Raw genomic sequence first — 26,211 nt, forward strand, 5'->3', positions numbered from 1 at the left:
AACACCTGTATCTTCTGAATGATGGCCTTCGTAGTTCTCTACGTCTCCGCCCCATACAGTAGAACTGCCTTGACATTTTTATTGAAAATTCTGATCTTGGTGTTGGTTGACAATTGTTTTGAACCACTTTTTTCAGTGTCAACATTTAATAAACTTGCAATAGGAAATCAATTGTAACTGAATACCACTTAAAGATCACATAACCACTTTTCTTACTTAATATTTATCTCAATTGTGATGTAACAGTCAAAAAAGTTCAAATAATTTCTAAATGATCTTCTTAATTAAATAATTTAGTATAATATAAGTCATATGAACAATTCACATATGATTTACTTATTATATAGTTCTAACTGGGTCTGTTTATAGGTAAGTAATAGTGAATTTTTCTGAATATCTAGATAAAAATTTATTTTTCTCCCAATATTACATTCCAGTATTCACTGATAGTGTAGTGAACGAAAATATAAGTTAGGACAATCGAATGTATGTGAATATAAAATTACATAACATCTTAAGAAAGTCTGAGAAGCCTACAGTAAATACTTCATTTGCAAAATCTCAATCAATCGTCTCAGACTTCTTTGTTTTTTCTTTTCCACATCAATCATTCTCTGTTCTCGTTCTCTTCTATTCGATCTCCTTAACCTTCTGCCTCCAAACATTTCACTTACGATTAGTAATACAAACTACTTATATCTGTCGATATCAGTAACACACACCACAATAGTATTATACCATAATACACCATACTTAGTTTTTATCAGGTGATTTCCAAAAGAAGATCAGAATTTTCAATAAAAATGTCAAGGCAGTTCTACTGTATGAGGCGGAGACGTAGAGAACTACGAAGGCCATCATTCAGAAGATACAGGTGTTTATCGACAGTTGTCTACGCAAGATACTTCGGATGATCCGTTGGCCAGAAACTATCAGAAGCTACTGTGAGAGAGAACAAACCAGATTTCAGTGGACAATAGTATTATATCATAGTACACCATCCTTAGTTTTTATCAAGTGATTTCCAAAAGAAGCCTTATGAATAATAAGGTTCACAATCGTAGTTGAATGGATAATGAAATGAAATCTTTTTGGTTATAATTCTCAAAAGTTATATATATATATATATATATATATATATATATATATATATATATATAGTTTCGCATTAAAAGGTTTTCATATTAAACTTATTCAATAGTTGTTATTTTTAATGAAAACTTTATTGTTTGTATTATATCAATACTAAATCTAAAGTGTTTTTTTTTAATCTGATTAACTGAACTATCCATAAAATATAGAAATCGAATTGTTATAATGGCTTAATTTCATAGTAATTAAATAATAAATTGAATGTTAAGTAACTATTCTTTGATAGTGTATTTTAATTTGATCCAATCTGATTGTTTGGGTTTTAATTGTTATACTGAAATGATGAAAGAAAAGCGCATGAAAAACAAATACAAAACGTATTACTAAGGACTAATGACACAAACCAATCTAATTTAGATTGATTTTATCCTTTAAAAATAATCAACGATATAATGGTGCTTTATTGTTATGGATATTGTTATATCCTGATAAGGATAATGAATGGTAACTTTGAGATCTATTTATGAATCAAAACTGTGCATATATTTTTTTATCGTATAATTGCTAAATAATTAAACTATTCATGTTCATGTTTCCCCTATCATAAGCTTTAAATTGAACTATAAACTATTATTATATGATTTACCATTCATGAATTACACCCAGTCTATTGATTACTGTTCACCTTATTCACAGTCACATTTGGCTAAATCTTGTACACATGTTATTTTCTATTTTATTGGTACGATATGGTCAGCTTGATTGGTATATAAACTCAGTATGTTTGAAATATAATGATTCATACCGCAGAGGCTGTTCTGAACTTAACTGGCTGGGCTAGTCAGAAAGCAGGACCGATACGTACTGTAGACTGCTCGTACGGTTTTTGTGTATCATTGATCCGATCGACAATTCGCTGCTCTCTAATTGGCGGTCTTATCACGTCATATGTTAACAAGGCATCCACTCGGCCACAAGCTATAACAGATATATATATATATATATATATATATATATATATCGTGCATATGAATCTAAATCAAAATTAAATGTGAAGACAGCTTCATTTTATAATATTACTTCCTTTTGAAGTCAGTATCTTCAATAAAACACAGCTGATATCCCAATAATTTCAAAATTCATGATAGGTTGTGTTGTAGTGTGGTTTACTTATATCCATATAAGTAGTATATGGTGATGGTCAGTGATAGAATGTATTTTGGCAGAAGACCGATAAGGAAAGAACTGAAATGAGGCGCAATCGGTACGAAAATACATAAACAATGAAATTAGAGAAGATGATTTGATATTTACAGAAGGAACAGTGAAGATTGAGACAATTGATTGTTATTTTGCAAATTAACTGTTTGTTGTATGGTTATCAGAATTTGGTGAGATAGTCTGTAATTTGTGCTTAAATACATTTGATTGTCCCCATCAGTGTTCTTGTTCACTACAATGTAATTAGAATGTTATGAATTTACGAAGTACCGTACATGTGTTGTCCGATTGTTTTATCGGACACTTAACTGTTTATTAGAATCTAATTATGTTGATATATAAAACACCTAATTAGAAATGTAAAGGAGTAAGCCAACTATTGGTGATATCATATTTTATTCTAGATACACTTACAATACATTTTTAATATGGAAAAATGTAATCTACGTATTGGAATTGTTTCAAATGCTTTCGCGCGAACATTTAGAAAGTAATAAAATAACAAATTAGCAAGATGACAATAAGTTTGGTACTATTAATAATGAGTTGATGATAACACTAACAAAAGTATTTGATTACAAGATATGTTGACAGGTTAACATTCAAACTAAATGAATGAAAGCAGAATACCCATAAAGACATAAAATAGAAGAGCAACTCGGTAAAGAAAATTCTTTTCATTGGCTTCATTTTCATAGTCGAAGAATCTCAAATACAAACTGTTTTATAATGATCATACATGACGTTTCTTAGCGATAACAAGTCATCAGACATAGTAATGAGTGGTAACCATAAGCAAACATACTAAAATGACTTACTCTCAATCGGAAACAGTGAAGGGAAGTGTTAAAACGTCAGAAGTATTTTATTAGGAATATCCTAGAAAATAAATGAAAAGGAACAATTAAAATGAGTCGCATAATCTGACAGCATAAACGTAAGTGTGGAAGTTAAAATAAGAATAAGTCCGTTTGTCTAGAAAATTTACCATTATGGAAGTCGGAGAGTGAGAAAATAATATTGCATTTTGAGACCACTGTATAAAGAGAGATGATAAAATTTGCATATATATTTATGACTACGTTTGCTTCAAAGAGTTCAGTAATACAAAATGACAGAAACATACTTTTAAGGATGAATCTGTATCGGCTTAACGGGTGGCACTGACATGTTTTATAATTTCACTTTTATATACCCTCTTAGGCCACTTGATATAGTGTGCATAAACTCTCCTAGGCAAAACGTTCATCGAGCGATCGACACACCTAGCTTCATAGGATCAAAGAAACTGATGATATTGTAGTGACCTGCTTTTCTCGACGAGAACACGATTGGAATAATAGAAACAATTATTATTATAACCAATTGTACCAGTGACTGTTTTATCGTACTCGTTGTTGTTTAACTGTATCAAAGTCACTTCTCGTTCCGCTATCCATCTTGTTGGTTCAAATTTTCTTACGCTCTTCCCTTCGCCTGTAATCTTTGGAACGTCTCGGTATTCATTCGATACCACGAGATTGCCAATAAAAATACTCTATCTGGACCAGTTACAGTCTTCTGGTTTGCGAGTTATCAAAGGGACGAAGTCGTTTTTGGGCACGTAATCTCACTGTAGTGGTGATCGTAATCAATCAAGACTCGACGCCATCTACAATATACATGAAAGGCCAGTATTTGTCACTGGGCCCTAGCCAAACCATCCGGCAGTCAGGTCACTTAATACCGAATAGTTTATCGATCCTCGCCAAAGTCAGGGACATCAATCAGTTGCGTGACATGGACAGGGGCATATGACACTGATTGTAATCTGTTACTTTTGCCTATTCTTACTAATACGCTTCTGTGCATTGTGGTCATGAAAATAGCCATAGCATCTGGATACAACAAAAGGGTAATCCACTCTAGGTATTAATCACGAGGTGTGACTGTGACATAAGCTGGGAGATCACGCCATTTCCGACTAACGGCAGTAGTACCTCAGTCATCCACAGATATTCCCTACAATGGTGATTTGCAAACACATTCATATGGTCAGACACAAGAAGCTATCAATAAGTGTAAGTTAAATGAATAACACTAGCCTAAGAGTTGCTGAAGACCTGGAGAACGATTAGATCTATCAAAACATCTACTACGTATTCGCTTTTTACATGGATTTAATACTCGTCGTTGATGCGAAATGATTGCAAAACTTGCTACAAAGATGTAAATTCATGGTCTTCTGTGTTAGCCAATTTGTCTATGTCGACATCATTAACGTCGAAAGTTACTATTTATTGCATATTCTGTGTTATTCCTGGCTTTTGTATGTTGTAAGTTGGTCAATTTACTTTATCATTACCCAGCAAAACACCCATGTGAAATTTCAAATGAGACAGGATCTTACCTTCTAGCTGAACGTCGACTCGTAAGTGATCTATACTCTGCCTAAAGGAGCAGGAAAGAGCTTTGATGGTTCTCATCGACGCATATGTTTTAATGTTTCATAACTGAAGACGCTCTACACACGAAGTTTCAACTGCATCATCATCTAAATGCATCATGGGGGATATCTTATGGATTTCTTAATTATTCAATCTTGTATAATCTGCTACTTTGACTTTTAATTTAGTCTTTTTTCAACATAACCGAGGATATCTAGTCTTAGTGGTATACTTTGACATTTCTAAAGCTTTCGACATGGTTAACCACCAGTTTCTTAAAGGCAAACTATCACCTTACAGGGTCAAAAAGCCTCTGCTTGGTTGGTTTAGTTCTTTGCTCAGCCACTGACACGAAACAGCCAGAATTAACTCTTCCTTATAGGGTGCTGTCCCGGTCAAAAATGGTGTATCACAAGGTAGTATCTTAGACCTATTACCCCCTTTGATCTATACCAATGATATTTGCGATTGCCTTTGTATGGATAAACGTTTTCTATATACAGATGGTTTTAAAGTCGTGTATTCATTTTCTCCTCACGCAAGTTGTGTCAGCATAAGGCTTAACAAGGTAGCCTAGTAGTGTTCGAAATAGCAGTTGGGGCTTAACACGGCTAAATAGGTAGGGATGTGCTTCGGTAATGCATCACTCAACTTGGATTTTACTATAGGTTGTGAGGTGTTATCTAAGTTAGATATAGTAGAGGACTTGGGGTTGAGGTACGCCTACAATATGTCCTTCACAGAAAAGATCTTGAAACAGACCTCAAAGTCCCAACGTCTTACAGTTCGCGTATTTCGTAACCTTTATAACGAGTTGCGCATTTCGATATATAAATTACGTATTCCACTACTCCTAAAATAATACACATTTATTCTGATTAATGTTTGCACAATTAATAAATAAAGGTTGGAATTCGTTCAGAGGCGGTTTGCACTGTTCATTCATGGGACTGACTGTACCTTAAATTATGCGTTCAGATGTAATAAACTTGGACTAAACCCTTTATGAAAGACGGGACTCAAACTAAATCTAATATTTTTCTTCAAAATACTTAATAAACTATCATTTAAATCTAGTGAAGTAATTCAGCATGTAGAAGCTCCCAGTTACAGCTTCCGTAACTCGTTGTCATCAGTGTAACAAACATATACTAAATCATCTCTCCATAGTGTAGGGGCAGTGCGATGTCACTGAGCCCTAGCCGAATCATCCAGCAGTTGGGTCAATGAATATCGAACAGATCATCAATCCCTGTCAAAGTCAAGGACAACCAACAAGCACCAGTTAATCATATGCCATGAACTGATCCACGCGCTATTTGTCTCGCTGTCTTCTCTGTACTCATTCTTGCTAATATATTTCCCTAATAACGTCCTTTGTGTTATACGGTCTTCAAAGTATCTATAGCACCGCTAATCATTTGACAGAGATAATCTAATTTAGTGATCAACGCTAGTGAGCAAGACTACTAATAACGCAACCTATAATTATGAGCTTTACTATTGCATTCTTTACTTATTCCTTTTCATTTTTAACGTCGCTTATGTTAATCAATCACTGTGAACATTCGCTGCTTCATATCACTATTGGTTAGTATTTAAACTTGAATAATTAGTTCAATCGATAGAAATAACCAAGCGTGCTTCTTTAACAATCATTAGCAGCATGTAAATGCTCCTGTACAATATGTCTGTTAAAATATCAACCACTCGTAAGTATAGCCACATAGCAACACGAACGTATATCTGTTTGCAACTTATCCACCTGTATATGCAATACAGGATTGACTGTCGATTATAAATTCGTCTTTCTGCCTAACCACTATCAACTACCTAACATCAGAAACTACCTACTAGAATGTTTTACTTACTTGACCACTGCCTGCCTAATTTTCAGTTGCTGAGTTCCATGGTCAAACAGAGGATATGAATGCAAGGAAATTACGGTGAGTTGTGACTTTAAATTTCCTGCAATCTTAGATCTCGTTTAGACTTTATCAGGCAATGCTACGTATTTGGCCTAAATTAATTTTGGAGTTATACAAATTCAGTCTACAACGCTGTGTTAATCCAAGAATTTAATCAACAGCACCTAGTATATAATTCAGATTCTAATTCCTGTCTACTTCAAATTTTAATTACTTGGGAGAAAGCGTAACCCAGGCGAGTTTCATTATTGCCTTAGTTAATTTCGTATGATGTTTATGATGTCTAATAACATTTCGCGGTTACTTTCACATAGAGTAATCATATATTCTGTCACTGTCGTCAAGTTTTAGTCGAAACCATGTACATTTATGACTCGTATGTCGTCATGTACACGAGTAATCTTAGTCCATGTCCTAATTAGACACTTCGCCGAACTTAATATGTCACTCAACACTAGATAATGAGCTCTTTCACGAAACGATCACGTTATCTAAACCCTAACTTCAGTTACATTGGTGGTTATCATCTTAATTAATGCTTACCATGCGCTTTGTGTTTTGCTGTAATCTCACACGGTAAATCAGTGCTCGATTCCCTTATTGCATGAAAGTCGTTTTAATTCCGTCTTCGGTTTATTTACATGCAATACGAGTTTGAAAATATCTAAACGACCTCTGAAATTCTCCACGAATCTCACCATAGTCCTTGCATATGTTTGTTTTTACACATCCAACTGTTACATTAATAATACGCAAACGAACGTTCAGTGCAACTGTCAGTATACGAAAGGACGATGTTACTTCGATGTGACGTTATAACACACCCGAACTACTGTAGCTAATCGAATTTGACGTCATACTTTATTTTATGAGGTATTGTTTCCGCGTGGCTGTGTTATCTAACAGATGATTTCGGTTCATCAATCGGCTGTTCAACTACTCGACGATCTAAACCCTGTCCAGTTCAATCTGTGGTTTGACGACACTATCATTAGCGCGAATCATCAGTTTACGCAGTCGAGCGAATCTCCTGCAAACTGAAAACAATGTTTACGTCTGTATCCCAACACTGACAGCATTTTTCACCGATATCATTGACATGAGTCCAGAGTGACACTCTCTGTTTCTTATATTCTTTTCGATATTGTTCGGTTCACTTATCGAACAAACATGCAGCACTGACCGTTTATCATCTTTTAGAGACTTGGTCGTGCCACCTTCGCTCTCGATCTGTATTCTTCGACCCTTATTGGTTGTAACAGCAGTCATCGGCTTTTCAAACTGACTACAAGTTGATCGGTAGCTTCGCACAACGAAATCACGACTTATCTTCACGGTTATACTTCTCTACTTACTGTTAGTCAGTTAAATATAGTTATAACTAGAAGTCGACAAATATGAACAGTTGTCAACGACACTGACTGACTTTCTTCTCTAAACCGATAGCAGTACAAACATTAGCATCGATCGATAATACACTTATCGTACTATCACTGTGACATCACTACTTTTGCGGCGAACTTAACGTTTCTCATCTGAGGAACTCAATCACCTGTCAGAGCTATCTACTTCAGCGCGATTTGATAGAACTTTAAAATGTCATGTATTTTTCTGTTATTTCTATGGTTGATCGCTCAACATTCAACCAACATCCTAGTTATGTGTTATTACTCGTTGTTTCCCGATCAGTTTCTGCCGCCTCCTTTCCACTTGTCTTACAGCTCGGCAATATCCGGAGGATTCATATTAATCGTCTGGCAACCTCCGGCACGCGACTACTCCCAACATGTTTGGTACCGATTCAAACGGTCGTTGAATCTGGTGGGGGAGTATTGTAGGGCCAGTGAAATGTCACTGAACCCTAGCCAAATCACCTGGCAGTTGGGTCACTAAATATCGAACGGATCATCGATCCCCGTCAAGGTCAAGGACAATCAACGCGCATCGGTTAATCATACGCCACGGACTGGCCCATGCGGCAGTGGTTCTACTTTCGCTTGTATCTACTTTAGCTAATATATTCCTGTAATAACGTCCCTTGTGTTGTATAGTCTTCAGAGCATCCATGGTCCCTTGATAGGTGGATGGGGAAACCCGCGTAAGGTGCTGATCGTGAGGTGTGACTTCGAAGCTAGCTTGTTCATTACAGCGTTCCCGTCTGACTCGAGTAGGCCTCTAATCATTCGATATGGATCATCAACGTTGATGACCTACCAGGCTTTCCTAACACCCTTCTGCGATAACGAGGTCGACACACACCTCACCATTAGTGCGGGAATCAGAAATTTTCCCAAGATGAATGTGAAAAACGTGTACTATGTCATATATCGGAGAAACGTCCTAGTCTGAAACACTTTAGATACAAAATCGTCATTTTTGCAGTCAACAAATACTGGCATATTAATATTTTTATATGCATGAGTCAACAGACTGAATTTAGGGATTTTCAAATGAGTATACACATGAGTATATACATCAAGGATTGTAAAAACTAAACGCATTTGTAAATCTAGTACAACACTGAATAGATGTGGTCAGTTAAATTCATAATATTACTGATGATTTAGCATTTTAGAACCGATGAGCATTTATGTAACTTACATTTTATAACACAGTTATCAGATTTTTAGAGAAATGAAACATTTTGAGACCTTTGGTGCGGGATACTTTAGTCGAAATATCCATCGAGATGAATCTATGTCGGACGCCAGAATATTAGACGTTAAATAGTTAGCAAAAACAATGAGAGTCAAAGAGTGGAGGCGCGAACACAAACGAGAAAGCATGGTCTTGGGCAAACAGCTTTGGTCACTCCAACTGCATCTCTTTTGTCTTTAAACCAAATGTATTAGTGTGATTGAATTTATCCTTCAAAAGTTCTTACAAAGCAGTACCACTGACGCCACAATAGTGTGAGCCACGATGGAAAATCATGTGGCTTTGAAGTAAGATTATATGAATAAGGCCATCACGCCTTGACAAGTATATAATAATATATAAGGTCCACACTCCTGGAAGCATATATAAGACCATTAACACCCCAATCCAAGTCGCACAACCTTCTATGATATTAGGATACTACAACTAAAACGGTATAGACTCCGCTAGAATTTCTCCTCAGAAATCTTGACAAGCTTTAAGTGTGTAGCCCTAAATTAACCCCAATTAAGTTATTCTAGCTTCCAAACGGGTCAATTTATTTATTCTTCTTGAGAAATTTGGACCTTGTCACTTTTTCGCTTTATCAACTCTGTTTTTATATGAGCGTGTGCGTGCATTGCATACTCTACTCATTACATAACTGCAACTTGCTTTTTTCGGACTATAAGTACCGAATCACACTTGATCAAATAAATTTGACTCACTTGCCTTCCCTCAGATTCGTTCTGCTTTACTTTCCCACTTCTTACTCTGAATGTCTGTCTGCATGAAGGAGTGCTCAGAATAATTATTTCCAGCCCAACCCGTATCTGGTTTCTTATTACCGCCGTCACACGAAAGTGGTTAGCCTAGGTAATGTACGGAGTTAAATGGAAAGTTTATGTTCAAAGCATATTCGTACTTTCAGAGCAGATTGAGAAACTGAACAACATAGTGCTAACTCTTGAACTGTTTGAGTCAATTTTCAGTGTACTTCTGAACGGGTTTGTAAGAACTTTTTCATAACGTTTCTCTACCGCAAGTAGGATGTAGTAGTGGTATTGGTTCTCAAACGCACAATGTTCAAAGCTGTATATATAATTAGTGAGATTTACGTTCAATATGTAACACTATAGAGAGGATAAAAAATGGTGGATGCGAGGACATTTACTCTGTGTGTCATGGCTCGGCCATGCATGCGTGGTCATCGTGTAACTCACTCCTTTTCATATAAAATATATCATTATGTCCACAGCCGGAATGTGTTCTTCAGAGGAGCTAAACATCATATTGCTGATTGTAACTTAGGACGATTCAGTACGGAGAATTATGTGACATTCATGTATGATCCTATAAATTAGTTAATCACATCATGACAAATCTAAAATTTCGGGATTACAACTATTATTCTATTAGCCTAAATAGGTGTACTAATTCCGAACAGGACCATAATTCGACGTTGTCAAGCAAGTTACGACAGTGGGTGTAATTGAGCGATTTCCTGGGACATAAAATGCTGGCCATCACTTAAATACAGTAGCTGGGATGTTGTATATGGTGTCATCATGTTGAAATTTATCGCACAAAGTCAACGGACAAGAGTGAACAAAAATAATGACACCATCTCTAGTCATTGAGCTATTAAAAGAATTCTACGATAATAAACCAGCGATGTTTAGTATCCGTATTTTTGATTTTCATTGTACTGACCCTGAACCAAATGCACCTATTTTCAGCCAAGTAAACATAGTGGAGTTAAAACTATCGAGTTTCACCATAGCCAAATAGACTTATGAAATAATGACGTCTTAACTGGGCTGACAAAGGGTTTTACTCTTTTTGAAATTAATTCGACCGGAAATTAGGCTCTACCGAATGTTCATGGAGACTGAACGTCTAACCAGTGTACTGGAGAAAGTTTAGGGGGAAAAGACTGGAGTGTATTACTGATCAAGTTCATTACCAAACCCCATTGAAGTCATCGCCCACATGGAACAGTACACAGAAAACCCTGTATAAAAACTTGTACAAACATTTTTATGGTTAGAATCTGTAGGTTCTGAGACTCTCTGTCAGAACTAATCGTACTGGTACTTTCTAAAATTTGATCATTCCTCCCATCGATAAATAAATTTTTATCCTTTGGATTTGAAAACAATGAAACGAGGAAGAAGTCTTTTCTATTTTTCGAATTCAGGACCCGAGGAATAAGCAGCTCTTTTCCACCCTAGCAAAGTTTCAAGTTTGAATCGTCACAGTGACAACTTTATTGTCGTAGATTAGGGAGGGGTTTCCAAACGTGTGTGAGTTGTTAAAGTGACAGCAGTTGGTGGGCTTGTTGACTAAAGTCGCTGTTGGATGGTCTTTACCACCATTATCGGAAACAGTTCTAAATCTTTATTATGAAGTTGGATCAGACAAGTGATGAGTCGTCTAATACGTTACTGTCGAAGGTTTGTCGCCCGATCACTGTGGTTAGTTAACATTGAAGTATATTATCCATAATATCGTTTGTCAGATACACCAAACCATAATTGATAAGCTCTATCCGTATAGGATAACTAGATGGCTGTTTGCATTGTTGTTATTTGCCATTTATGTGCTCCGGATAGCATCTATCCAGGTGCGTCGATTTATATTACATAATGTTTGTATTCAGGGTTTCCATATAGTTAGCTATACTCTAGCAATATACTTATTGAGTTTATTCATATCATTTATTTCCCCAAAAGTAGATCCTGCTGCTGCAGATTATTCAGGTAGGTGTGTGCTATTCAAATAACTAAATGGCTACAAGATGAAATCCCTACACTCCCACGAACTGTAGGTGAAGAGTTCAGACCTTTTATACCAAGATTACTTGAGTCGAAATTCTGGTAAGCCTCTGATTCCTATTTTTTGTGGCAGGTTATATGTATTCCGAACGTTAAACATATTTGTGTTACTTCTTAATTTATCCGAACCCACCATACGTATTAATGATCCGTAAAACAGTTCGGAGACGTTATATACATGACTAGTACCACAATTGACCATGATTTAGCAATATTTTCATAGTTTGTTTCCCCCAAAAAATAATTCCAATATCCAGTAGTAGATATCTTCGCACCATACTACTCTATTTTCCCCATTGATTATGATTATTTCAGTATCATTGTGGAAAGATTGGAAAGTTGGTGTTAGTCTTGCCATTAAGGATATCAGCTGATCTAATTTTTTTGATCCACCAGCCAGAAAAACTTTAACCTAAGTATCAGAAGGGGTTTTGTGGAGATTTTAGTAATTTTTATAGTTGAATTGACGAATCAGTTGAAGCTAGACCACCATGGAAAACCTGGAAGCACTGGACGGCCGTTTTGTTCTATTATGGGACTCCTCAGCAGTGCGCATTCACGATCCCGCCTCGCGAGATTTCAACCCAGGACCTACGCGAGCGCTTAACCTCCAGACCACTGAGCCGGAATCCAACGGTGTTAATGTCTAACTTCAGCCAATCCACGAAGTCGCATAACCGTCCACCAATGTCTTCAGTGAGTTACTATCTCACAACAGACCCGGTTGAACTACATAGAAATAAAATTAACACAGAGCAATATTTTTTGGTTTTGTTTTTAGCGACATTAATTTTTGATCTACATACATTTTATTTTAACACATAAACATTGGTACAGGGGGGCACCAGGTATATATGCGCCACACATACAAGTGCAGATTATAATGCGTGATTGTCTGAATACTTTCTGCAAACCTCTTAAGAAATAACAGTTAGATTGCGTGGTTAGTTATGTAGTGTTTAACTGTGGTAAACTGCACTTCTCACTGTGCCAACATTTATATTGAAATAATAAAGGGGACTGTGTTTATGAAAATTGTCGACCATATCAGGGCATGTTGATTACGTGAGCCCTCTTGGATATGCACACAGTAATTGTCTCATTTCAGATAAGTGGAACACTGACAAATCTATGAAGCGTACGAAAGCTTAGTACTTATTAGCCTGAACATTGTAATTATATACTGACTAATCTTTATGGTCAAGCATCTAAATCAAGAAATGGTTGGTCATTCCTAAGGTCTTGTCACCGGTTTTGTGCCATCAAACATCATTTGTAGCGAACAAAATCATTAAAAGTTAACAGTTACTCAGTTTTGAAATCCAGTTAGTAAACTTTGGTTATTTCGACTATTTGTGGTATAGATAGGGTCTGATCAAAATGTCTCTTATCTAGTTACTATTTTTTCTACTTATATCGCCTTCATGAGGTTGGGAGAATACTATAAATAACCAGAGTGTAACCCTATCAAGTCAGGAACCCACTGACATCTATTCTTACTCATTCTTTAAGGCACATATTTCTTGGTTTTGACCGGTAAAATCTGTGCTTGTAAAAACTTAATGCTGTAATACAACCATATATTTCCTATCTTCCTTTATTATGTGAAGATCTTGTCTATTGTTTACGAATATTCCTTTTAAGTTACTTGGTTATGTCATGGACTCACTTGGTTTCTCTCCCATTGTGCTAATGATAATTGTAATAACCGAGTATATGGTCAAAACAATTTCTACATTGCTTCCATATAAGTTGATCGCCTTCATTTAGAAAGTGTGTTAAAAATCACCTTAAAGATACTCAGCATCTAAACCAATCATTTTCACTCGTGTTAATAAACAACTGTATTTCCTAATACGTTACAGGCTCTCCACCGTCCGTGCTGTTTCAATCAGTATATTTTGCACATATCTTCCCTTCTTGGATATTCCAGTATTTTGGCCGATACTAGTAATGTATTTTATAATGTTGTTTGCTATTATGATGAAGAAGCAAATCAAGGTTTGTCTTATTATTTTTTTATAATATTTACCCATGTGCAGTTAGTATTTCCTATTCGTTTAATCCACTATTCGTCCTATCAGTTCGTTTTAAGGTTTATAATTCCATTGAGTTTCCAGTAGAAAACTTCAGATATCAAATACTAACTTTTCCATTACCTTATATTGTTAGGTGCGATACTTCAATTTTGTGGATCAGTTCACGTACTGTAGCAGTGATTATCTTACCCTCAGGTTTCATAAAAGACACTACATATATGTGTTTGTTGATAAAGTTCCATAGCATAATGGGATTGTTCCATTCATATATTGAAAAGCTTTTTAAACCTTAATTATTTAAGAAAGACCATTGAGTTCCCCATTTGTTAATAATTTAACGAAATACAATTTCAAGCAGCCGAATTCGGTTTTACTTCGTGTGATGGTTAGTAAGGCTGCCCGACCTTCGAAATTAAAGTAGATAGCTTGAAGTTTAAACCTGCCACCTAATCGTTAGAACTTGGTTACTGTGACTATAGAGCCACCATTTTAATAATCCTCTGTTTGTTATTTCATTTCAGCCACTAAGTTTTAGTCATCATAGAACCTGGAACAGATGTACATTTTGCTAAGTTCTCATACTATTTCAGGATAGCAAAATAAAATTAATAAGGTAAGTGGCGAGTGGGTAGTGATAGTATGAATAAGAAAGTAAATATGGTTCGAAGAAAAGAAACGAGATGAGAGAATAAAACGTATTCACTGATATTGAAAATATTCAAAAAAAGAATGAATGAATGGACCTTAATCTTCTAAATACTACGACACAACCAGGTCAATCAGGATTAAGACTAAACCCAAAACACCAGTATTCAGCCTATAAATAAATAAGCTACTTCAAATACTCTATTGTCGGTTAATACCTGTTGTATGTCTCAGATAGTTCATTCGGACAATGGGTGTTCAAAAAATAAGATATCAAGTTATTGTGTGACCGTTTGCATATAATGACGTTAGTTAAGCTCAACTACGGATGGCTACGTTAATTGTAACGCTTGAAAGGTACTGACGACTTGTTCTTGTTCTCTGTCAAACACATATCATGTAGTTCGGCGTTATTTATTCCATTGCCTCATAAATATGTAGCATTTAATCATTTCTGTTGCTTGTCTGACTTTCTTTTTCCCTTGTATGATACAGCATATGATTAAATATCGCTACGTTCCATTTACTTATGGGAAACCGAGACCTATGGGATCAAACAATAAGGAACAACCATCTCCTGTGATTAATTCATGATTTATAATTACAAAGAAGTTGTCTGCTTCATCTTTTGTTCATTTTAGGTATTTGTACATAGTTGTTTTGATCTTATCTTTGCTCTGTATATTTAATTTTGATTGTATTTTTATGCTTCAAAAGAGAATGTCGATTATTGGAAAATAGAATGTCTTTGTTTTACATCACATAGTTTGTATATTTCTTTTTATCGTTGAAAAATCTCTTGGTCTTTTTCTATAATAAAGTTTAAAGCACGAATCCAAATATTTTCATTTTACGTTGGTCTGTCCAGTAATTTCGGGAACTGAAGTTGTGATACCTTTGTTTTACACGTTTCAAGGTACTTCACTCCCATCTTTTAAATACCCTGTATTTACGGCAATATACTTGTCCCATCTCTTCCTCCATTGTTCTAAACGTCTTTTGCGATCCTCAAAATTCAAGCCCTTCCAACTATTTCCTTTCCTGTTTTGTTTTTACGTCGTTTCCATTCCCCCACTTGCACAATCGTCTTGGATTTCAGGAATCAAAGTTCCGACGTCCTAAGTCAAGTGAATAGGGGGGATCGAAATATGTGGTGGGCACTTACGGTCCGTCACCGCTGATTGTCCCGACAAATTACCGTATTACAGAAGGCATCCATCAGGATCAGATAAATCACGAATATTTTTCTTAGTATTTCATTTCCTGCTTTTCGTTCCTTGTCTTGTGACTTCGGTCTGATGCTATATTAGTTATGTCCATAAATAACGACCTTAGCAACTATTCATATATTCACTGGATTGACTTTACGTCCCATCAGTTTAACCAGTTCAGATAACTTAAGGTGCATTTCACTACTGATAAGTTAATTGTACAGAGATGGTATTAATTCGTGATTGTTACCGTTTATGTTTGTATACTACTGTACATTTGTTACACTGTTTTCTTTTTATGTGATAGTCATTTTGTTGCTGAGCATCAAGGTCTTGGTATGTCTACGCTTTGATTATATAATTCGTAGTTAGCATCGAAACTAAGTTACTAGCTGGCCTAAGGGAATTACGTTATTGACAAGGCTCTGAAATCTTGTCTTAAGTTGAATTTCACTCAGTCACATATCGTTACATAATTAGGCTGTATTGATCATGATGCAGTATTACTCGGCTTCTGGAGGTCTTTTTAAAAATATATATATATGGAGTCCCCCTATTCGATTATACCGATGCATCCCTCACTTGAGTTACATTTTGGTAGTTGATGCATACAGCAATTGACCAGGAATTTCTCTCGTGGAACGGCCTACTGCGAGCTTCACAGTCAAAAGGCTATGTCAACTGTCCAGTCGCTTCGTGGTTCCAGAATTAATAGCTGGCGACATTGGAACACAGTTTACTCTTACTACCTCGGAGTTTTTTGTCGGGAGAACGGAATCAGTCACTCCTAAACATTTCCGTCCCATCCCTAATCCAATGGCTGGGTTGAATGCCTTGTTGGATCCAAAGATGCCCTGGAGAAATCAAAACGGAGTACGATCAAAGAGATGTTAGAGAGGTTCCTGCTTATCTTTCGTTCTACGCCAAATCCTCGAACGACCAACCAGGTCTCTAACAGAAAAATACGAACACATTTCGATACCAGCTCTTGAGCTGCAACGAAAAGAAACGATGGAGAATCGATTCAGTGAACATCATGGGGCACAAAGACGATTGTTCGCTGTGGGTCAAAAAGTACTTGCTATGGACTATCGTTGTGCACATCCTACATGGACAGCTGGTCGATTCGTGCAAAAGAAAGAAAATGCGGTTTATGGGGTTTCTGTTGACTCAGACGTTTAAGTTCGTCATACTAACCAATTAAAGTGAAGACATAAGTATGGGTAACTTCCAGGACCTATTAATGGACTATTATTCTACATATGTTCTTTCTGTTTAACTATTGAGTAATTAGATTGTGTATATCTATATTCATCTTATTATAAGCTTCATTTTGACCTATGAATTATTATTATACGATTTACTGTCCCTAAATTATATTCAGTTTATTGATTATTGTCTGCCACGTTCGCAGCCACATTTGGCTTGATCTTGTACAAATATTATTTTCTATTTTATGATGTGATGCGGTCTGTCTGTCTGGTATATAAGCCGAGTATGCTTGAAATAAATGATTCGCATAACAGAAGGTGTAATTGGTGTCCTGGACTCAACTGGAAGGGCTTGGCGGACAAGGGACCAATAAGGACGCTGGACTGCTCATACCGATCGAACGTCATTATTTTTGGCACAGTGTTAAGACGGGAAAAGTCGTATTTTGATTGGTGGATAATTCACGCGATAAAAATCCAGACATAAAATCATAACGAATTGGATACGGCCTTCTTTATTTCTCAAATTCATAACAACCTCGATCGCCAGTAACGGGACCCTACATAGAATACTTCCCAATTGGCCATCTCTTAGCTAATCAACGGCAGTGGACACTTGGAAAAAATTCTAGAATCTTGTGTAAAAACTATAAATATACTGACGTTTCCTCTTATTGCGATTCCTACTTCTATTCAACCGTGTTCTGATTTGGGGACTTGTCGAGTGAAGTAAACTGTCCAAAGAATACTAAGCAATAAGAGTAGCTGGGTCGTAATAAGAAAGAGCATAGCAGCAGGCTTGCCATAATTCTCTACTGAATAATAGTATCATATATTTTACCTGGGTGTGTGATAACCATTATATCCAATACTTAACACGTTCGAAGGATAAAATATTGGTGAGTTTTAGTCCACTATGTTGAACTTTTTAGTAGGAGTTGCTAGTCAATATCAGCTGTCTGGTATTGTCATTTTATCGTACGACTATTATATACCTTCCTGAACAAGAATTATTCGTAAATATTTTGGTTTTCAGAAATCATTTGGAGCGGTTGCTCAGTAGTAAAGTCATTTGACTTATATAATCTAATCATAAGACTTCGCAATGTTGATTGTTCCCTCATTGATGTCCTCAATGATATAACAACTGTTCATCTTTATTTTAGCGTTGAGTTTTTTAACTAAAGAATATTAAACTACATTGGTGTAAATAAAATTACGCAGTCTAATTATGTTTTTCCTGTTAATTTTACTTTTTTTCATTAAGCAAGTTGTACTAATGAAATTTATTGATAAAATAAATAAGCTTTACGCACTTACGCCTGTTGCCCCTCGTGAGCCATAGGCCGTCGACCATGGATCTCCCTCCCAGAGGTGCTTCTTTTTCTTTTATCTTAAGGATCCCGAGTTAAGGTTTGCCTTATAATACCGTTCGATGATTTCCGTAAAGTGTGAGCTATCCACCTCTAGCGTCTTTTCTGAATTTCCTTCTCAACTGGAAGTTGGTTTGTTCGCCCTCAGCAGGGTTCCGCCTGTAGTACTCCTAAGGTTACTGCCAACCCTAAACCCGGATAAAAGAGGGTTGGGCCTGTGTTCAGTAACGTCATCCCATGAAAAAAATGCTAGAGGATCTAATCTGTTAGTATCAATTAGTTATATCGACCATCATTTGATAATTGGAGTCTCGAATCAGTTTAAGTAAATGATTTCGTCGGAAAGAGAATTTCCTTCGCTAAATTCTTATTTTTGCATTAAGATACGTAAATTCTCTCTTCCCATATATTTTTGTCTACTCAGAATGTGCTTAAGCGTATTTTAAAAGGATTACTGTTTATTTTTATGTCGCAAATTCTTTATTAAGATCATTTTAAGCTCGTCAAAAATTGTGTTCTCAATTCGTCAAACAAATATTCACATATAATATTGTATCATAATCCATCAGTTCAAGTTACCATACTTTTAAGCAGCATGATATAATCAAAATGAAGTACGGCTTAAGTATACATATAACGTCAAAGAAACCATTTATTTATCGGTAAATTTAAATGTAGCATATTAGTTTTCTGTTATAATTACCAACCTAGATGTCATTTGAAGTATTACCAACAAATTAAGTAACTCAAATATAATACCATGTATGATACCCCAGAACAATGTTGTTTAGTAAACAACCTTCATGATCATGACTCTGGATTTGCAATAAACACAATGATAGATAATATACAATCTAGTTAACTGATAGGTGCTAACAAGGTTAAATTATTGACACAGGTTCTCAAATAAATCGATTTCCATAGACAGCATCAATATCCAAGAAATAATATATTACTCTGTAGTTAAATCATTACTTTAATTACAACATATTTACATAAAAGTTAACATGGATACATAGTATTTAAAACAGGCAGTTCAACTATAAGTCATCCAGTCGCTAGCGAAACGCGAACCCTAAGAAAATGCATGATTATTTTTATCACCAAAATATTCCCATTCATTTAAAACTATTTGTAATTCGTTATAAGTTTAGTAGCCCTATATCTGACTCCAATTAGATCGTATTGTAGTTTGTGCAACTTATATCGACATAAGTAGTATATAACACTAGCCGGAAGTAGAATGTTTGACAGCAGAAGTTCGAGAAGGAAAGAACGGGGATAGAAAGCGATTAGTATGGAAATAAAAGAACTATGAAACGTGAGACGATTGATTGACATTTGCAAAGGAACAGTCAAGTTTGAGACAGTTGATCGGTATTTTGCAAATTAAGTATTTACTGTATGATTCTCAAATTTCACTAAGAGATTGTGTAATTTTGTGGTCAAGTACGTTCGATTGTCCCCCCCCCGTGTGTTCTCGTTCACTACAGTATGTATGGTCGTTATCGAAATATACATCCTAGCTATCCTCGGACATAATCATCGACTTAACTCACATTAGTAAATAACGGGATTAAAATAAGTCCAATACGAGAAAGGATTTCGAACACGTATATTTTGTATAATCATTGATCTAGGTAGACGACCAAATGAACAAAGCGAAACGAAATGTTGGACGGTGGAGAAGGCATGCGAGCCAACTCCTTTTCAATCAAGCGTCAATCGATATTTACAGACATGTGATGAATGGGATGAGAAGGGCACACGCGCTCATATGAAAACAATCAGGGTTGATGAGTGAATAATTAACAAGGTCAAAATGTATGATTCAAAATAAATGAATAAATTGGCCTGTCCAGAAGCTAGAATAAGTTATATGGGCTCGACATAGGGATCAGCCACTACATAAGATTCATAACTATAAATACATACTCAGTCAAATGGTTGATTTTAAAAAATTTACCAAGCAAACAGTTTGTGTTGTTTAAGTTGACTAACTAGCCATATATGTTTCTATATTTCTTCCAATTAAACGTATAATTAACGCTTAGCTATTTGTTTCTCTGTCATTTTTAATGATACAAAGTAGAATAGATACATTTCAATGCTGAAAATTATTACTTGTTTTTATAAGCGTACTAATTAAAAGAATTTTACATTAGCACCAATTAAGGAGTATCTATGTGCTTTAGGAGATGAATGACTATCATAATTTTATTTCGGGATCACTTAAGGATACTTCTGAAGGGTTTTTGTAGATAGCTAGAAATATTGAAGATAAACTTACTTGAAGATAGCTTTTTATCATTAACTGATATCAATGTAATAATGATTAAATCATCTGGAAAATTTTACCCTTTAGATGGCAGGTCTAAACACCATTCGTCCTATTTAGATTCGATCGATCAGGTTAGTGTCATTGGTATTGATCCATTATAGTATTACTCTGTGTTGTTGATAAATATAAACTTGATAGATGAGTAAAATATAAGAAAAAATCAACTGGATAATTACTGAAATCCATGAAGCACTAGACTAGTTATTACAATGGTTCATCATTTGACATCAGTTCGCAAAGAAAATCACCTTAAATAATTTAAAAATTATCAGAAGGGGTTTTGTGGAGATTTTAGTAATTTTATAGAGTTGAGATCATGAGTCAGTTGAAGCTAGACCACCATGGAAAACCTGGAAACACTGGACGGCCGTTTCGTCTTATTATGGGACTCCTCAGCAGTGCGCATCCACGATCCCGCACTCGCGAGATTCGAACCCAGGACCTACCAGTCTCGCGCCAGAGCACTTAACCGATAGACCAATGAGCCGGCATCCAATGCTAATTTGAATAAAAATAAAGAAAAATCGGAGAAAATTTTCTCGACAAAATCATTTACTTCAGCTGTACATTCGTATTGATAGTTTATAGCAGCTCAACTACATTTGAGTTTGTTCACATTTAATTTGGTTAAGCCCTTTTATCAACTTATTTAACAGATAGATTCATTCGCACAACAACAATTTATCTATACCATTGTACTTTTATTATTGTTGAGCTTGTATGAACATGTATGCTCAAGCATTGCTTACCGCACATATTCATTCTGCTAGCTTTAGAGTTAGTCGTTAAATGATTTAATAACTCATTCATTTCCTTATGCATATGTATGGACATTTTAATTGTTCATTGACTCACTTTCTCTTCAGGACTCGCATATCATTCTTGGTTCTGGTGATCTGTGTGTGGTGCGATAATAAACGTAATCGACGCTTTGTATTCGTCTTCCACCTTATACACTGTTGGGTGTTATCTAGTAACGGTTATCAGGACGAACAGTATAAGAAGTTTGAGAATTATATTGAATACCGACCGCCACAAGTTATATATATATATAAATTTTACGTTATAAAAATATTTAGATTACTAAAAGAATTGGAGATTAATTCCGTACGTTGAAATACTGCATCTTTGTTGAGCATCATTCATTCCTAACAGTAAACATTTCAAATATGTTAGTATTCTACTTTTAAACCATTCACTCATCAAATACCGTTATCAAAAGTTGGTTACTATTATCAGAGGGAAAGATTTTATCTAGCCGACAACTAAACAGGATATGTAATTCGAAAACAATAAACAAAGTGAAACATCAGGGTTGATAGTTCCAAAATTAGGGAAGCTGACTACACAGACAATCAATGAGAAAAACTGCTGTAATACGATCTCAAAATAAAATAATAAAAAGTATGAACTGACTATATACACTATCGGACAATATAAGCATTCAATTATTTCCTATACTCATCAACAATAGGGTTAGATAATGGATTAAAGTGACTTAAACGGATTCCTTAATTTAGTAACAAACATATTACCTTTCAATATTCTCAGGAATCCGTCGGTATCAAACGGTTGAAATCCTATGATGAAAAGTCACTTACATGATCTAATATGTCATGAGAGATAGGAAACTTCCGAAATACATTTAAGATTTTTGCTTAAGATTATATCAAAAAGGTTTTCGTTGCTAATCACTTTTTATAAATGTCTCAAACACCTAAAGGAAACGTCTCAACCTAAATACAACTTAACACAGAGAAGTTTAAGTCGTCATACTTGATATGATCAACCCCTGAGAAATCAGACGAATAAAGAGTTACCTCTAAAACATACTCAATGGAATTCCGAGCAAAAATGGAGAAATGGACAAATCTTTTAAATAAATAGGTTTTCTACACCGAGGAAAACAAACTTTTGGATATTGACGTAACTATGCTAAGGGAAGAATTATTAGAATATATGACCAAATCATTATCGACGAGGCTTGAGCTTTTTGGATTCAGTGTTTTCAAACCTAGCCGTTCACAACAAAAACGTTCATGTCACAAACGACGAACAAAGAAATATCCATCTTGACACGTGTATCTGACTAATGTTGCATGTGAACAATCAAGACAATTTAGCAATATTGCATCAATATTAAAGGCAGATTAAAAAAACAAGTAAGGTAAGTGTTTTTATTTTAAAATTGGTTAGATATGTACACAAGAAATAACAATCCAGAAAAAAAGAAAATAATGGTTAAAGGGAGATTCACATTACAAATGAACAAGTGTATCGATATCAGGTAACAGAAATGATATCATCTATGGAATATGACATCCAAATTGTTATTTACTATTGCCTTCAATTATTTCGTCAGCTTCTTTCTATAAGAAAATAAACACAATACACTTTGTAACACATATGAAAAGATACTACTGATTGATATAAGTAGTTGAAAACAAGTTACAAAAATGACTTAAATGTTCATATGATTTAAATGAATGTTTTGTACTCTTAATCCGAAATGCACTATTCGTGAATCTAAACCTAAACATTTCTTAAAAAAGTCGAATTATCTAAACTAGTAGATTATTATCGTATAAACATTTAGAATAGAAACTGTATGACATAATTTATCAAACGAATTATATGATTAAGAATATTTACTCGTTTGAAAATTTAAATATTCAGTTGGTATTACTTGGTTAAAATTGAAACTTTGAACATCGATTACGACGCAAGAGCTACTAACAACTTAGTCAAGTATAACTCATGCTAAATGGAAGAAGTAGAAGCAGTCGATAGGAAACCATAGACCTAGGTTTCATAATATTTGGCATTGATCAGAAAGCTGCACATGTCGTTTTGAAGGAACTGGTGGTCCCTAGCAGATTCGACCCCAAGTCACCCAGCTTCACAGTCACAAACGTCACCACTGAGCTATCAGGCCCGTAACTGACCTTCTGTGGACTGAGATGTATTTACAACTGATTGGTCACTAAGTGGTGACCAATATCCCTCTTAGCGCTAGTCGGATCCTATCGATCAAGTTGCACTGTGGTCTCTAGCCTAAGTGACTCGAAATCGCGTAGTTTATACCGAGATGTAGAATGACGGTTGGAGGTAATCAACAGAAAACCCTCAAGAGTACTGCTGACGTGTGTCGAATAGTACAAAACATGTCCAGGATTTTTTGTCGACTGCCTCTAACAATCATCTTACATTTCAACATACTGCACTCGAAATCGAGTTACTTAGACTAGTTGCCACAGTGCAACTTGATCGACAGAATTCGACCAGCACTATGAACGACTTGACATATATGACATTCGTCACAATTTAGCGATCAATCAATGGTAACTAAATAGAAAGGTTAGTAGGTGTGAGAACAGTTATGAAATCTATAAATTTACTATTTCTAATTACAAATTATGCAAACAATCAACACCATTTTACAAGCTACCATAATGTGTAACAAAAAATTAGAATTTAATCATTACTAGCCAGTTGAAACCAAGACCTAGTTGCTGATAATAACTAGAATAATTACAGTATTGGTATTTACTCTATGATCACCAAAATTAAAACTATGCATAGTTGAACAGTTCCAACTAGAAGTAAAACACTTGTTAATTACTTGATAATCAAAACTAAGATAAGGAATTGCTCTTTGTTACAATTTTGAATGAAACAAAGAAACAATGTTACTTGTGACAATTTACTATTAGTTTGAATAAACTCTTACAACGGGATAAATAATGGGAAAGTTGGAAGTATTTTTCGAGGTATTATCATCTGTATTTTTGCTGTTTAATTAGTAGATAACTATATTGTTGCATTTCTATATTCTTCCTATTGTAAGCTTACAGTGGACCTATTAACTAATGCTGTACGTTTTACTATTTCTTAGTTATCGCTAATTATATACTGTTTGTATCGCTCTCTACTATTTACGGTAAAATTTGTTGTGTTGTCCGTCAATTCAAGATTTTATTGTATGCGTTTTAAGTAGTAATTTAATGGAATACAAAAGAGAAATAATCTTCCTTCCGTCTTCATCTTCTAATTGGCTACTGAATTAGTAGCTAGAGGACCAATAAGTATTAACGTCTTGGGTTGTTGTTCATTGGTCTTTGTGCTAAGAAAATTACCTCTGACCGGGAGTCTCCAACCAACTCTGTCCTTGGTTCTTCTTCCAGCTGTGTCAAGCGTTGTTCATGCCTTTTATGTTTGGCTATAATTTTCGTCCCCGTTTATCTTTTAGTCTACCTCTTTTTCTTTTAACTGGAGGATTCCAAGTTATGGCTTGCCTAGTGATGCAGTTTGATGGTTACCGTAATGTATCCCTTCCATCTGCAGTGTCTCTTCCTGATTCCCTCTTCAGCGGCAAGTTGGTTTGTTCCCTCCCACAGTAGGTTGTTGCTGATGGTATACGACCAATGGGTCTGGAGTATCTTGCGTAGACAGCTGTTCGATGGTAGTTGTCGTAGTGCTTGAAGTTTCAACTCCGTACAATAGAGCTGTTCAGACGTTAGTGTTAAAAATTCTGACTATATTGCTGACAGTTGACTTGAGTTCCACATGTCACTCACTTGTAAGAGTACTGTCATCGCTCTGTCATTCCTTGTCTTCATTTCTGCTCTAGAACCCTTTTGTTTATCAATAATACTGACCAGGTACGTGAAAGTTTCCACATTTTCCAGTCCACCATAATGCCGAAAGAGGATCTATAAGGTTCTCTTACACACGTTGTCAAATAATTTCTCATAGTCAAGAAAGTTGATGTATAGTGATGAGTTTCATTCAATTGACTGTTTAAAAATAATACGTAGTGGTGCGATTTGGTCCATGCACGATCGATCCTTACGGAAACCAGCCTGTTGATCTCGAAGTTGGGCATCTACTGAATCTTTCATCCGGTTCAACATTACTCAGTTGCAAACTTTCCCTAGTACTGACAGTAGTGTGATGCCTCTGTTCTTACAATTGTTGAGATTACCTTTCTTTGGCTTCTTGATGAGGTATCCTTCTTTCAAAATTTAAAGTTTGGTTACAATTGTAGGAAGTGAAAAACAACTGGTCAATCAATTGACGACTTTTAGTTTCATTGTTCATTTATCTGTTCTGTTACGTGAAAAGCAGCTCATACATATGATTTTGGTTAAATTGTATTTACATACATGATATTTTGAAGTCCCCAAATATACTCAGTAAGTAGGTCAGAGTTGCTTTTACATTTAGTTCGGACTAGACAGTCCTTCTGTG

The 26,211-nt window shown here is 35.4% G+C and overlaps 1 protein-coding gene across 1 annotated transcript; it reads left to right on the plus strand.

The window, feature by feature from the left end:
• The first annotated feature begins 11,587 nt into the window (after positions 1-11,587).
• Smp_099690 (putative rer1 protein) lies at positions 11,588-15,657 on the plus strand. Its single transcript, XM_018795632.1, has 6 exons — positions 11,588-11,781; positions 11,826-11,930; positions 11,967-12,066; positions 12,105-12,183; positions 14,007-14,142; positions 15,321-15,657. Exons 1-6 carry the CDS (start codon positions 11,710-11,712, stop codon positions 15,417-15,419), a joined length of 591 nt encoding a protein of 196 aa, XP_018649925.1. The 5' UTR covers positions 11,588-11,709; the 3' UTR covers positions 15,420-15,657.
• The last annotated feature ends 10,554 nt before the right edge of the window (positions 15,658-26,211 follow it).

The sequence above is a fragment of the Schistosoma mansoni genome, chromosome 2, assembly GCF_000237925.1.
Source record: "Schistosoma mansoni strain Puerto Rico chromosome 2, complete genome".
Classification (NCBI taxonomy): domain Eukaryota; kingdom Metazoa; phylum Platyhelminthes; class Trematoda; order Strigeidida; family Schistosomatidae; genus Schistosoma; species Schistosoma mansoni.

What these genes read in the sequence shown, in the direction of transcription:
- Smp_099690 (XM_018795632.1), top strand. Translation starts at nt 11,710, where the DNA reads ATGAAGTTGGATCAGACAAGTGATGAGTCGTCTAATACGTTACTGTCG. An exon ending in TCCGGATAGCATCTATCCAG is followed by an intron (nt 11,931 to 11,966) that starts GTGCGTCGATTT and finishes GTTTGTATTCAG; the next exon opens with GGTTTCCATATAGTTAGCTA. An exon ending in TGATGAAGAAGCAAATCAAG is followed by an intron (nt 14,143 to 15,320) that starts GTTTGTCTTATT and finishes TGTATGATACAG; the next exon opens with CATATGATTAAATATCGCTA.